The 16,924-nt window shown below is 30.3% G+C and overlaps 1 protein-coding gene across 2 annotated transcripts in view; it reads right to left on the bottom strand.

Annotated features, from left to right (window-relative positions):
* The window catches only part of sv (paired box protein shaven), a 248,464-nt gene that overhangs the window by 198,740 nt on the left and 32,800 nt on the right, over nt 1–16,924 (bottom strand). For both annotated transcript variants that reach the window (XM_076407160.1, XM_076407158.1), the window contains exons 2-3: nt 12,309–12,439; nt 3,812–3,850 (exon numbers count right to left, since the gene is read on the bottom strand). In XM_076407160.1, coding sequence (XP_076263275.1) covers nt 3,812–3,850; nt 12,309–12,420 — 151 coding nt within the window. In that variant the 5' untranslated portion in view covers nt 12,421–12,439. The remainder of the gene's footprint in view (nt 1–3,811; nt 3,851–12,308; nt 12,440–16,924) is intronic.

Genomic DNA, 16,924 nt, shown 5'->3' with positions numbered 1-16,924 from the left:
GCCATAATTCATTACAGACCTAAACGTTATTTTTTGTATAAATGTTACACATTAACGTATATATATATAACGCACAAACGTATAAGTGTATTTTTCTATAGTAAGAGAGTAAAGCAAAAAAAATGTGGACAATAGTTAAAAATTCTTCATTATTATTCCTTATATATAATCTTATCTAATTTTAATATGGCCACTTAATTGTTATTAATATAAACATATTAATATAAATATAAATATATTATTGTCTAAAATAGAATATTAAGAATAATCAAATTTCCGCACAAAATAGTCTGACTTAAAATAATGTATTAAGCTTTGGTTTTTAGAATATGTCAGTTTGCAGGTGTCAGCTAGATAAGCCTATTACTTTGATGGTTCTGCTACTAACACTAATAATTATGTGACTGTAACTGATTATTTGTTGGATTGACACAGTGCTCCAAAGTGATTTTTAACGTGACACTTGAAATCCCTATCATATATTGAGCTCGTGTTATAATTTGAATGTTAACAAATTGTATTGTTAATGTAGTACATATGCCATAATTCATTACAGACCTAAACGTTATTTTTTGTATAAATGTTACACATTAACGTATATATAACGTATAAACGTATAAGTGTATTTTTCTGTAGTAAGAGAGTAAAGAAAAAAAAAGTGGACCATAGTTAAAAATTCTTCATTATTATTCCTTATATATAATCTTATCTAATTTTAATATGGCCACTTAATTGTTATTAATATAAACATTATTATTGTCTAAAATTGAATATTAAGAATAAACAAATTTCCTCATAAAATAGTCTGACTTAGAATAATGTATTAAGCTTTGGTTTTTAGAATATGTCAGTTCGCAGGTGTCAGCTAGATAAGCCTATTACTTTGATGGTTCTGCTATTAACACTAATAATTATGTGACTGTAACTGATTATTTGTTAGATTGACACAAACAACAAGAAACAAATTTGTAGAAGTGCTCCAAAGTGATTTTTAACGTAACACTTGATATCCCTATCATATATTAAGCTCTTGTTATAATTTGAATGTTAACAAATTATATTGTTAAAATTATTAAATTATTAAAAATTAATTAAATCAATTTTATGTGCTACATTTACATAAGTCATAATTTATTGCAGACATAAACATTTTTGTTTTGAGTGTAGTAAAAGTATAAAGAAAAAATGTGAATAAATGTACACACTATTACATTTATCTTGACTCAATAGAAAACTGTATGACGTGCACCTATCTGGTTTTAACGAAAGATCTCGCCAGCAATATATAATAAAACACGAGGATTTTCACCGGGTTAGTTGCTAGGTTTATGGCCCGACAAAATCATAATAACTTACCCGGCAAAGCCAATTCCGACATATATATTGTCGTAATTTTATTATAAAACAATTAGCGTAAGGCAGTGTGTGCATACGTTTTGAAATAAAGTTGAATTTATTGTGGTCTATCTGAAATTTAATTACGGGAAATCTTGCATAATTGTACCCATAAAATTTACCAACGCATATAATGCGTACCGTTTAAGAGAGATATGTCCTTTGATATTTCTGGATATTTACCATAAATAAGTTTGCTTAATCGCTGTAATCTGACTTTGTGTACTAAGCTGTTTCGTTTTAATAGTTTAGTAAACAATTTTCGAACTAGCACAAGATATTAGATATCTAGTTCAATTTTTAAAGATTTTTGTTATAAATAATGATTTTTTATCATCAGAATATTGCTAACTATATTCTGTTCTTTCGTTTATAGAACTAACACTTACTGAGGTGATCGTTGTGGGTTTGACTTGCGTTCTAGGCTCATTATTGTTTTTGAGGTTCAGTGACTGTCCTCGTTAAGACTTTAAACCTTTGAAAATATGAACAATCAATATATGATATTGGTTTGTCTCTCGTTATGAATGACTTTTTATGTTAGGGATTGTCCAAGTAGACAATTTCTTCAATATCAATTGAAATTCGATTATTAGTTTATGGTCCAATCTCGAATAAGAAACCTTGGAAATTATGCTTGTTAGAATGAATTGCTCCAGACCTCAGAGAATGTAACTCTAAATTTAACAACAAATGAACTTTGAAAGTATTTTGAATTGAAACATTGGCATTATTGAATTGAATAAACTATTTGAAACTAAAAATAATGATAAGAATATACTTTCAACATTTTCTGGATTTCTTTACTCATTAATGTTATAATTATGATTTATACTATAATATATGACCTTTTAATGCAAAAATTAATATCCTACGGTAATTGAAATATATTCTAATTAGTGAATAGCGTTGTATAGCTGGAAGTATTAAAGATCTATGCCAAGTTTGAATAAAAAACGATTAAGAATAGTATGATGAAGTAAAATTATATTTTATATTTTTGATAGACAGAAGAAATTAATGAGTCTTATTTAATTATTATTAATCTTTATTAACTTTATTGCAAACTCTATATAGCTACGAAAGAAAAACCCAACATATCCCAACATAGATTAGCAAAATTCGAGAATAACAAAACCTCTACTCTGTTTATACGATATTTAGAGTTTCGAAATCAATTTTTGATAAATGATTAATAGAAAAGAGCTAAGAAAAGTAGTTCTTGGTTAAGAACTGACAGTAATTGATGTGGATTTGGAGACCTAGTATATCATTTTACTAGAGTTAATTTTAAAGGCTGTTAATATTTTTCAGTAAATTTTATTCATATATACTGTTAATTACAAATTAACCATGAGTTATGTACAAGAGGCAGATTGAATAGTGGAAAAATTAAGCAAAGAATGATGCAATTTTATTTAAAAATTTGCGTAAATAAATTATTATTTTAATCAGCCTGCTGTCTTTATTGCTTTTGCAATATATATTTTAGGTGACAAATAACAGTTACAACAGTTAATTTACCTAGATAGAATACGTGGGAAAAAAGGAAGAAATTGTGAATTATTAACAGCAATTTTGCGAACATTCTAAAGCATTTATATTACAAATATTAAGATCTTTAACATTGTGTGACTATATGATATTTTATTACTTGAACCTTGTATAAAATATTTTGATTATTTAGTTTATAGACCTAAGATATGAATATTCAATAGTCTGTTTAATGATTGTAAATAAATTCCCTTCCCTTCCCTAAATTCTTGCCCAGTTCTACATTGTAAAAAATTAATTATATAATGGTTTTCGTTATAATTTTAATATACAAGCAGGTATTACTGCATATATTATTCCATATTTATATTGACAATATAAAAGTATAGACAGATCATATACTTTTATTTGATACAATGAAGTTGTTACGTATCTGAAAATAATGTCACTTGTGCAACTTTGTTTTAATGTACAGTGGTGTAGTATTTTACACTTATTTATTATTTATATATAACTTAATGAAAATTAGATTTAATAAAATGCTATTTAAAAATATAAGTGAGTGTTAGTTCTTGCGATAGTTTGCATGCATTTTAATATGATTTAATACACAGATATTTGTGATTTTAATTACTGTTAGCTATCAGGTACTTTTCTGTGCCTGATTGATATTAAAAAAATTGCGAAAAGGAGTTTTAGTAATACGCTATTCTCTATTATCAGAGAAGCATGATTAACCTAAATAGTTGTGGTCGAATTTCGACCACAGGGCGATCGCTAGATAAAATAGAAGGAAGTAAAACTATTAATATTATTAATACCAATATAAACTTTTTTTAAACCTCCAAGTATAAATCGAGATCGATACCTATACAGGGCGAATTAAAAAAAACTTAATTTGTACTATAAATGTATCACTCACCATCACTAGAAGAAGAAGCGACGTGCGATCCTCCATCTCCTGAAAAAACAACGTTGTCGTCAATAAATCTCGACATTATTTTGTCACAAAGTTAATGGAAATAACACAAGGATTGAAAATTCCTGGACGTAACAAAAAGAACGCGTTTTCTTTGTTTAAAATTAGCTTTATTCATCAACGCAATCTTCATCAAGAGCCACACAATCATTCAGGTGTCGCTCTAACATTTCAATGCCACTTTTGTAGAAAGATTTATCTTTTGCCTCAAAATAGGTCTGTCGACAGTTCTGTTCACGCTGTTCACTCAGATGACGATTGTTTTGATTTCGGAGTGAAGTGATAGATCCATGTTTCATCCATTGTCGCATATTGACACAAAAATTCAAGCATGGCCAAACACTAATCTCAGTTATTAACAAGTTCTTGTTTTTGGTCAACAGTGAGCAAAATCGGCACTCACATTGAACAGAGCTTTATCATAGTCAAATACTCATGCAATATAAAACCAACACGTTCTTTTAATATCTTTACGATGTTATCTAACTCACGCAACATCACTTTTTGTCATCATTCAAAATGATTGTGCTGAATGTGTTCTGTTGTTAACACCACATTAGGTCGTCCACTCCGTTCTGCATCATCGGTGTCTCTACAACCACATCTGAAGCCTGCAAACCAATGTTTTGTTATTGTTTCTGATGGATCGTAGTCAAGCCATTGCTTCGCTTGAACTGTATTTGTCTCATCAAGGTGCAAAGTAAAATTAAAACTAGAAATTGTTTCTGATCCATTGTTTTGAAAATAATAGAAGTAATGTCACTATTAGCTCAATAACTCACAAACTTATGAGTAGAATATCATGAAATTTTAACAGCTTTCTTTCGAAGGTTAGTAATTTCAATAGCAAATTCAATGAAACTGGCCCCACCTATGTGCGAGGCTCGGGACTTTTCAGCTGATGTGTTAAACCGATACGTATTAATTTGATCCACCCTGTATAAGTCGGAGATTATCCCGGCGCAATCGTTGGGATCAAAAAAATTATCGAGTCGGCCGCGCTCGAAAACGTCAAACGCCGACGCCGTTAATTTAAAACAGTGCGTCCAAAAATAACTCAATCAAAATTTTTTCGGAGGACATCGTGTATCGACCCCACCCCTCGACCCCCTCGATTGGTTCGCTATTACATTTTGACGAAGCGTGTTATTATGCATAGATAAAACAGTGTCCGTTTCGGCGAGCCTCTCTTTTCGACCTTTATTGTTCGCTTGGTTGCTTTCTTTTTGTTCCGCTTCTCCGAAAGTTAGGTTAGATTAACTAGTGCTCGTAAACGATGATTAAACTAGTGAGCAGCGTTCTAGATACCATTTTATCCACGATGCAGTATTAATAAAAACGTAGATAATAATGGTATTTAAAGGGTTTTTTTGGATTGTTATATTAACTATATTATAGGAAAAATAGTAACAGAATAGCATATTTTGAGCCTCATAATGAAAACGCCTTAATTTATTAATAAAAGTTTTTCGAGGTATTCTCTATAATGATCAAGATAATTTTGCACTCATTTGAATCTTCGTAACACCTTCTCTACCACGGACTCTACAATGTACTCCTATTACAATACGTTTGATTGATTCGTCATATTAATTAAGATGAATCTCATCATAAGCCACATGAGGATCGTGCAATATCATTAGGTGCACAGCACCAATGTTTTGTGGCACAACAACTGATTTTGGACGAACCGTGTCCTAGATTAAATTCATTATACCTATGTTTTACAGTGACCAATGATAGAAGTTTCATCGCCAAAAGTCATAATAAGTTTATCGATGCACCTGTCTTGATATTTCACGTAGAAAGTCGTGAAATATTATAGCACAATGATGTTTTCAAATTCACTAGAAACAAGACAAGTTGAACTTAAACTAGGATACTTTCCGGGGGTGGTTATAGTTACTTGTAATTAGAAATATCATACGGGGTCTCACAATATTTAATATAGCCAATACTCAAGATATAAATACCCCTCATATCTGCTCATCCATCAGCTACAAAAGAGATTTTAAATACTATTATTAACAGGATATTAAAAAGACTCTGTTCAAGTTTGCTGAGTAATCAATGTTTTGTCAGTGTTTATAAGTAGGTGTCAAAAGTTTGTCAACAAATGATCATCTCAGTTATGGTAATAGGCAGGCAAGGGTTGACAATTTCATAAATGAACTTTAGATATCTATCTCGTCAACTACAATACATATTTGTATAAGATATCTATATAAATTACTTTTTTTAATTATTCCTCAAACAAAGTACTTCTTAATTATGGATTAATACACTTCTCTGAATTCAATATTCTTAGAAAAACATATATTGGTTTTGTGCTAATATAGCAGCGGACAATTTCCTGAATTTGAAGACCTGACAAACCAACCAACAAGTTACACTACTAAATTGAATAACAATAAAAATTTTATCAGAAAGTCTTCTGATAGTTGTGATTCCAACATCAACTAATTTAAGTAAAAAATAAAACATAAAAAATATTGTTAATTTGCCTTTATATGTCTATATATTTAAGTCATGACAACGTATCGAATACAAGTGTGGTCAAAATCAGTAAAACCCAAAACTCAAACTCATAAAACCGAATTGCCATATTGGTTTGATTCAGTCCCGTCAGACTTATGGCTATTTTATGCAGCCAAAGAACCAGTTCGAGTATATCGTTTCGTTGACATACATGAATTGCATTTAAAAACGGTGAGGTCGAAGTTTGTGTGTAATTTGAAGCTTTTGATTTTCTTAACAGTATTTTAAAAACTACCAAAGATAGAGATTCTGTGTAGATAATGCGGAGCGTATTTGTTGCTTAGTTTTCATGCCAGATGTTCAAGTTATATTTCAGTAGCGCATAATACACGCTTTTTTTCAGATCGTTAATTCAAGCAATAGATAAAATACATGATCTCTCTGATTTCGAATGAGGGCCAATTGTTGGTTCTGTATGGGTGTGTATGAAAATCTAAGCGGCGCAACAAGAGGTGCGATGATCATAAAACTTGGACATTTGATGGTTGGAAGAATGTGATATTGGTCCGATGGATAGGACACTGTCCGTCTGATTCCTACAACATAAAGGGTCAACGATGAAGTTCTTATTATGACTAGCATAGTGATTCTAAATATTGCCATATTCCAAGATGATAATGCGTCCATCATACAATACGAGTTCAGTCTTGGTTCAGTCATCTTCCCTAGCCTAGAACAATCTCCTGACTTCAACAAAATTGAGCCTTTATGGGGATCTTTAGAGCAGTGAGCGAATAGTCTTCGAATATTTGTTTAGAAGAATGGTACAACATTCTCTTGAAAACTATTCAGATACTTTACGAATCTATTGGGCCAAGAATTGCAGCTCTTTTACAAGATAATGATGGCTCGACACCTTATTATAGAATGTTCAATCATAAGTAATGAGTTTTTAGAATATCTCATAAAAAATTATGATTCCATTTTAAATTCTAAAACTTATTGATTTCAAACTCAAATTTCGAACGATATTCGAATAGAAACGGATTACGTCCCATTGTAATTTTGCAGTAACATAAGTCATTGGTATATAGATTTTTTCAGTCGTTTAATTTTCTGGTGATTTAAGACCCTTTGCATCGACACAACGACTCACAATTTAACACCACGAATCTTTTGCCGCAAAACCAAATAATCATCGCAGACGTAAAAAAGCAATTTGCCTTACCCAGAATTTTCTCTTTACATCAAAAAATCTCACATACATCCCAACTAATTTAAAACAGAATTATTTTCTAGACGTTTTTGTGTATCGTAGAAAATACGGACAGCGCCTATATCGGTCGATTTTCAATCAAGAGAAATACGGCGTCTGACGAAAATTGTTTCTAATTCGGCTACGTAAAAATAGCGCCTTTTTTTCCTCGATCAGACCGTGTCAAATGGATGAGCTGAAAAAGCGTTTTAAGTACCGAATGCCTTTTACAATTGTACTACTTTCCGGATCATACTGACATGCGTATTATTTAGTTTTTTGTCCGCCACAGAGAGACAGAGTAATTATTTTTTTCATGATGTTAAAATAGGAAATGAGTTTGATGACATATGACAAGTTTTTTACTAAATTAACAATATACCATTGTTTCAAAATATATACAGTTTTCAGAAATATATATTAGATTTGAAAATACCTAAGAGGTTTTCATTTTTTTAATTAAAAAATGATTTTAGAAACTTCCTGTTTATTTCTTCTTATTTGGTACAAATTCTGTAAAACGGTTAATTAAAATAATTATAAATTTATATTACCATCATTCTTTTATGTTATAAATAATAAATAATTAATTAAATACTGTAAATTATATAAACAAATATAGAATTATTAACGTACTAGCGACCCGCCCCGGCTTCGCACGGGTGCAATGCTGATATTAAATTAAATACACTACAGAAAAAATATGAACGTTGTATATAAAAACATAGCGGCCCGCTCCGACTTTGCACGGGCATAAAATATATATGCCTATGTCACTCAATGAAAACATGATTAAAATCGATCCAGTCTTTTTGGTTCAATCATTACTGCCCTTGGCCTGCACGCATTAAATTTGGAGTAAAACAATTCCTCTTCCCCTATACTTACTATGAAGATTTCCTGCTATCTTTGGAATATCTAAATTCATACAATTTTTATTACATTACACATTTTTAAACGCAAATTTTAAATTTGTAATATCTCCGAAAATATTTGTTTAATTTACATGCTGTAAGGAACCATATTGATCTATATTAATTGCACACTGTATTTAAGGTACTTAATTCGATAAGGATTAATGCCGTATTGCTTAAAATAGCTTCGTAAATAAGCCATTTTCTCACGTAAACAGTAAACAATAAAAATGGTTAATGTGGGTTATCCCTAAAAGATAAACATATACCATCGCGGACTTTTTTGTAGACCTTTTTATGGTGTACAATACTGTAGTACATTAATTTGATCTAACTCGTAGGGTTAGGCAGCGTTTTTGCTAATTGCTAAATAAGCCCAAAAAAATAGGTTAATTTACGACATCACGTTAGAAACCTCTAAAATTAGCAATGTTGCCTTAGTACATTATGCATGTATTATGCATATGAACCTTCCTCTTGAATCACTCTATCTATTGAAAAAAACCGCATCAAAATCCGTTGCGTAGTTTTAAAAATTTAAGCGCACATAGGGATATAGGGACAGAAAAGGCGACTTTGTTTTATACTATGTAGTGATAGTAAAACAATGTTATTTCCTATATAATTGTAGCTTAATACTCTTTGTCACTAATTTACTAAGACAATATGGACATCTGTTATTCAACAGGGCTTCTTTGAGAGCTCATCTATATTTAGATATTTTAATATTTTTGAAATCATTTTTATAAGTTTTTGTGATATATAGGAAGATCACATGAAGTAGTGTTATACTTCTAGCTTTCTCATAAACTATTGGAAATTGGTGTTGTTGTAATTGACCTGTTGATCTTTGACCAATGTGAGTACGATACCAAAGTATGTAACGAATGGTATTTATATATATAATTATATATATATATATATATATATATATATATATATATATATATATATATATATGAACAGAAGGATGACGTATCAAAATGAATAAAAAAAATATCAAAATAAATCAGTACTTATTGATTTCATTTGATCGTGATCGTGATACACGGTATTGTTGCTGCTTCATAGGTAGAAAGACATGCACTTACATAATGATGGCAAAGTCAGAAGACTAAAGAGATCAAAACCATTTAATCTAGTCCAGTGAAGTTATAAGTAAAACTTAGTGCTTATTAAAACCAATAATTGTATTACGAATCCGAAAGTATTTATCGTAGAGATAATATAAGAAGAAAGTTAAACAACAAATGAAGACCAAATAAACAAACCAATAGCTTATTAGTGTTAATTTACTATATTATTATAATAGATAGTAAGAAAAACACCCCTCAATAATTTAACTTTATTGTATGATATGAAAGTCGGAAAATGTTCTGCGTTGCGGCTTCAAATTTAATTTTTATGAGTCTGTTTGAAATAAAAAAGTCCTATCGGCTAAAGAGAAACTTCAGATTATTCAGAATACTATTTTAGCAATTAATATTATTACTATTATAATACTACTGTAGCTGAAACATCAATATGGACCATATATTTAATTAGTTTACTTTAATATTAATTTTAATGAACATATTAACTAATGTTAGCACATTACGAAAAATTACAAGGGATATTTTACTTTTAATAATTTTTTAACCTATTATGATTCTCTATAATTATCTAGAATCCATTTTATATTGTTTCTATATCTCACATATTAACATTGACAATAATTCTTATAATATGTTTCGACAGTCGACAAATTTTATTTTTCGTAGTAATTTAAATATAGATAATATTTTGACTTTATCCTTTATGATTAAATACCGGACCTTATATAATTTTTATTGTAACATAAATAATGTTATTAAAGATTTTTTCAATATCTCTATAATTTGTATTAAAACTCATATATAATAACATAATTAATTAAGAATAATAAACGATTTTTGATCAAATATTACGCCGCCCTATAATAACCATGACCCTCCAGTAAATCACCACCGCTCAAAAACAAAACCAATACCCACGCATTACCACTGTAATCTCGCTTATAATACCAATTCTGGATCAATTTAATATATTTACAATCGATACTGGCCGGACCGTTTTAATAGATCGTTGTAATTTTCTGTAACTCATATGGTACACTCAGAAAGGATCAATTACCGCTTTCATAGCATGCGATGTATTACAAAATTGAAGATTAAATACACTCCTTTTTACGTTGTACATGTTGCTTTTGTATGCTATTACAAAATAAATAGTTTTTCGGTGCTGGTATATCATTTAGATACGTAATATCAATTGAAAGTTCAGCTAACAGTGGACTCTAAAACTTCTTAAAAAGGGAAGAATAACAAAACTAATCACACAAGATATGCTAGAAGGAACAGATTATTTTCAGTAGCACTATTTAAAGAAAAATACAATATGTTTTTACTTAAATTGTATGGAATTATTGTATGGAAGAATCAAAATGTTTATACGAATATACAACATAAACATAAATATCTGCGCTAGTTAATTTAGGATTCATATAAATGTTCTAACTTCCACCAGCGATATTGATATTTACAGTAATGTTATAACTTTAAACACATTTATTATGTAATATAATAGTTTGACAACTCTATACGTTGGATCGTAAATAACTAGAGGACGCTTTTATACCTACTTATTAAACTCAATCATATTTTAATGTCAGAATCAGTACTTTTTCGATATCCGATTAATAACTAAATAACACGTCATATATTTTTTGTTTAATGTCACAAAGTAGTATCGAATATAAATCAAGGCGGCATGTGTAAGTTTTTTCGTATTTTGTATAAAATTACTATGAAATAAGTTGTTCTCTGGATGAAAAAGGGCCGCGTAAGTCTCATCTTCAGGCGATGCTGCTCTTGTTTTTGATTTATTGTCATCATGATTATGCTGCGAGGGTTGACTTTTTTAGGATACGAGATCAAAACAAATATTCATCAGCGTTAACTGCTTGTTCTGTGATTATGCTACGCCAACAAAAATATATTGATGATACAAATCGAAGGAAAATATCGAACAGAATTTGTAGATCATATATTGTCTCAATATTGATGTCAGTATTAGAACTATATTTAATATATGATACAGGCCGGGTTGGGTAGTATTTGAATGAACTTGTAATTAAAATATGCAAGTGAAATACAGATATATATTTCTTATTTGTAATTCCCTTTTTTCATTCAGTTCAAATCGACAGAAGTCATAAAAAGCTATTTTGGATATCGGTTAATATATCCGAATTTCACAAGATTGAACTCTCTAACTATTCTATAGTGCCATAGAACTTGAATACTTGGAGAAATTTCGTCAAAGTATTGAAACCACTGGCTGCAGTTTTAGATTACATTCAGGGTAACAATTGCGAATAAGGCAAGCTTCTACCCACTTGTGATCAACCATAGAGTTTAAATTAGAACTAGCTAGTATACAATCGTTGAACACTGTCCAAATATAAAAATATGTTCATAGAATATAACACAAGTTTGTCCTCATCAGAAGCTGTAGACGCTGTTTGTCTGAATGAAAGGAAATTTTTGTTTTATCGATTGATAGGCTAGACTAGACTGGTTCTATTCGATATACATAACTTAACATCTCACTGTATTTTGTAATTTCTATTTTAATTAAAGAACATAATGTATTTTACCCAGTTCTGCCTGCAGGAAAGTGATACTAAGAAATCAACACATATTTTATACGGATTTATTTCATGTAAAAATAAAAGAGTATTAAGATATTATTTAATGAAAAAATGTTAACTTACGCTTCTTCTTGTGGTCCTGATCGGGCTGATGCATCGAACCAGTGGGATCCAACATCATGGAGTGCCCCAGGTGTCCACCGTGGCCCCCTGGTTGGCACTCCATCGTAATCATGCTATTATCAATGATTAAACTGCAACAAACAGAAAAAGAAAACATCAGAAATAATTTATTGCCTAGAAACCTCAATTTAGCATTTAACATTTTTAGATGGCAATCCGTTTTGCCGGCTAGTTACCAACAGAACAAAATAAAACCCATATTACTGGATATTTTGAAATATAGTTATTAGCCGTATATTATTATTATTAATTACAAAAACCAACAGTTTCTCGATTTTAATCCATTATTTTAATTAATTCTGAATTAAATTGAAACGCTAATTGTTTCTGAGAAGGAAGAAAAAAAAGAGGTCGTTCTAATTTTCTTAATCAAACATTGCTTTATTCTGTTGAGAACTAATCATTTTCTTCATAATGAATTTCCGGCTTTTAATCAAAAAAATGCTCGCAATGTACATATACGATCAGATAAAAGTAAAAAAAGGGTTGAAATCATCGGACTATGAACATTAGAAATCAGTTATCTGTAATATTATCTCTTAATTTTATGGAGTTTGTTCATATCTCAAGTTTAGGCATATTTTATATAATATACAAGTATTATATTATGAAAAAACTGTATATATATGTACTGTGTATATACTAAAAAAACTAAAACTATAGAAACTAACATAATACAGTATATTTGTAAGGATATAACAGCAGCTAAAGTCAGTAGTAAACGTATTTGAGATTATTCTCAGTCCAAGTTTGACAAAACCTGCTTGCCATAACGTCAGGATTTTGGCATTTTGTCATAATCTTTGATATTTTTTAAATACATTTTCATAATTTGTAAATATTGCCTTGATAATTTGATGAAAACCTTTCGCCCACTTCATATTATATTTATAAAATTTTATTAAAAAAGATAAATATTTTAATAATCTTCTATGAATACTATGTTTAAACTTAAACCATTAAATTTGAAATTCTAAAGTAACATAACTTGTTCTTCCTTCAGTGGATAAAGTTACTCAATAGGCAATAAGTAATTCTTGTGACAAATATTGTGACATACATGTCATGTAGAATATCATTTTAGTAAGTGAAACCATCTATGTGAAATATTTCATTTTATATATTTGTCTAAAATCTATATATGTCCATTAATCAGAGTGAAAGGGAGTAAACATTTTAATTTACTGTTTTTAGTGTTATCACTCACATTTACCTGATTAGCGACAAATACCTTTGGTTACACTGACACACTTTTGAAATAATAAAGACTAACACATCATCATCTTATTTTATAGTACACTGTCTATCTATAAAATAAGATGTGAGTTTCTGAATGTGCAGATTTGTAGACCTGTGTGCTAAATTTTATGAAAAATCCTGAATATATCTACGAATGCAGCCAAGCAATATTTATTAGCATTTAGGTCTGTATATATTTGATACCAATCCATAGTTCTCTACTTATTATGAAACCCAAATTGATGTTCTGAGCCTCTCTCAATGTACAGTTTATCAAATACTTTTGTGATTACTATAAACTTTTAGGCCAGTAGAGTCTTTTCTAATTTTTACCGGTTTTGAGAATCTTAATTATTTTACCCATTTTTTAAATGCTGGTGTATTAATTAATTCGAAATATCGAAAAAGTTAATAAAATCATTTAATAGAAGTAAACAATTAAAAAATATATCTAAATAAAAGAACCCACAATAGTTTATCGATTGTTAATGTTTATCGATGCACACTTACACTCAGAAATTGGAATGAAATCAATGAGTATCTTCACCAATATGTACATGTTCCAGCAACTTAATTTCTTACCAAAGCAATAAGACGATCTGTGGGAGTGAAGAAGATTGGAAATGTTGATACAATTCAGTTTATATTAATGAGAATTATCTATTAAGTAATTTAAGTCTATACTACTAATTTTTGAGATTTAAATCAGAGTACCATACTGGACACGAATCTGAGAAAAAAAAACGATAATCGACGAGGATTATCAGTTGATCTTCATAAAATATCAGACAGATCTTCAGATGATAGAAATGTGCGGAGCGACTTTCTTAATTATCTAATTGAAAGATACGTATGCTATGGGTGTCAGTTGAGACCAGCGCCAGATGGCCGGCGTCCAACTACCACCACACGAACGAATGCGCAGTCTGTGTCCGGCTTTTTTCCATCTCTCAGCGTTGTAGCCGCTGTCAGTGAGACATTATGTCATTTCGGTGACAGATTTAGTGTGACAGGGCATGAGCTTGCGCCATTTAACTTGTCCGGTGTTGTATTTTTTCAATGCTCCTTCTGCGGTCCGTCCGAGTAGCTGCGACGCGGCGCACTGGGTTTAGTTCTAATGAATTATTCGTTCCCCAAGCGCAATATTGCTATGACAAAAGTAGAAGCCAACAGCGAGGTATGGTAATGGGCGGGATTATAGCCATATATTAGATTAGCCTTCATTATATAATTGAAATAATGTTCTTAGTAGTTTCATGCTCATTTATACTGCTTATGTTAGTTTTATTTCGATTTCCGTAGGTTTAACATCGTTGACAATGATATAATACAACGGTAACAACGTTTAGTTGAATTCCCTCTCTTAGTACTCTCTCTATCTATCAGTTTCTTTCCATTTTTATTACTCAAATTATATTTTCCCCTTTTGACACTGCATTAGCAAACATTGCGAAAAAATATGAGTGGTTGTTGAAGTTATGTCTAATTCAATCTAATATGTAAAGATATCCTTGTGAGTGTATCGAGGAGATCACAACTGAACCAAGGGAAACTTTAATGACCATTCCGGAACTGCATTTCAGGATGCAACAGCCATTTCAAATACTAGAAGAACTTTTGACAGAAGTGCATTTTATCCAAGAAGTTTTGTCTATAAAGAAAATTGTTAATAACTATATCCCCGTTTTTATTCATAGATTTTTTTGAGTATATTATTTTGTGTATAATGTACAGAAATATATCCCAAAGTCATACTTGATTTCGTTTTTGTAAAATATAATGCCCTTTTGTGCTATTATTTTAATCCTTTAGAATTTACTTTACTTAATATAATCGGCAAGATATTAATACAATAATTATTAATAATAACATATAGCCATAATTAGTAAAAAGAATACTGTCATTATATATTATTAAAAACGTTCTTAACATTATATGGATATGACGTAATTATTAAGGCAATAATTGATACAAAAGTAATTGAAAAAATAAACAATAACAATCAATAATATATTACAAGCCTAAAATAATCCATAATACTTCATCGATTCAAATATTAAGTTCATTTTATTCAAAATAGACGTTAAATCAATCATTCTTCTCCCAACCATTTTTAATTTATTTTTCTTTATAAATACTTAATGTCAACTAAAACAATTAAAAGAAATAATAAAAAGTCAATGTTAGTCACATTTTAATATACTATTTATCACAGTTTTTGATATGTTAATAATTTTATTCATAATATCTAAATAAAATACATTTATTTAAAAAAAATGCTGGATATATTACCATCAATAACTAACAGGTGAATTGACACGTCACCGCAAAAGATGCGTGTACAAATTTGACAGCTGTCGTATCATTAGTTTGTGAATTATAGTAATTTGAGTGAAGCAACTTTTGTTATTGTGAAAAAATGGATAAAAAGGAATTTCGCGTGTTGATAAAATATTGCTTTTTAAAGGGAAAAAATACAGTTGAAGCAAAAACTTAGCTTGATGCCGAATTTCGGGACACTGCCCCAAGAAAATCAACCATCAAGGATTGGTATGCAAAGTTTAGACGTGATGAAATGAGCACCGAAGACGGTGAACGCAGTGGAGACCCAAAAGAGATTGTTACCGACAAAAATCCACAAAATGATTTTGAATGACCGTAAATTGAAATTGAATGAAATAGCAAAGACTCTAAAGATATCAACTGAATGTGAACATCATATCATTCATGAATATTTGGGTATGAGAAAGCTCTGTGCAAAGTGGGTGCCACGCGAGCTCACTTTTGACCAAAAACAATGACGAGTTGATGATTCGGAGATAATAAGAGATATAAGCGTAAGCGGAGATCAAGCGTAATAAACCCGAGTTTTTGCGTCGATATGTGACAGTGGATGAAATATGGCCCATCATTTCACTCGTAAGTCTAATCGACAGTCATGCGAGTGGACTGCATACGATGAACCATCGGCGTCTGTATTTAGGGATGCGCATGGAATAATTTTCATTGACTACCTTGAAAGAGAAAAAACCATTAACAGCGACTACTACATAGCGTTATTGGACTGTTTGAAGAACGAAATCGCCGAAGAACGGCCGTATTTAAAGAAAAAGAAAGTGCTGCTTCACCAAGACAATGTAACATGTCACAAGTCAGTGAAAACGATGGCAAAAATCCATCATTTGGGCTTCGAATTGCTTCCTCATCCACCGTATTCTCCAGGTCTGGCCCACAACGACTATTTCCTGTTCTCAGATCTCAAAATAATGTTCGCTGGGAAGAAATATTTGTCAAATGAAGAGGTGATTGCCGAATCT

The sequence above is a fragment of the Rhynchophorus ferrugineus genome, unplaced genomic scaffold (assembly GCF_030347505.1).
Source record: "Rhynchophorus ferrugineus isolate W39M unplaced genomic scaffold, kcgeb_rfMv2 rfM6, whole genome shotgun sequence".
Lineage (NCBI taxonomy): Eukaryota > Metazoa > Arthropoda > Insecta > Coleoptera > Curculionidae > Rhynchophorus > Rhynchophorus ferrugineus.
Note: the sequence above shows the minus strand (reverse complement) of the source record. Positions and strands in the feature narration are given on the sequence as shown.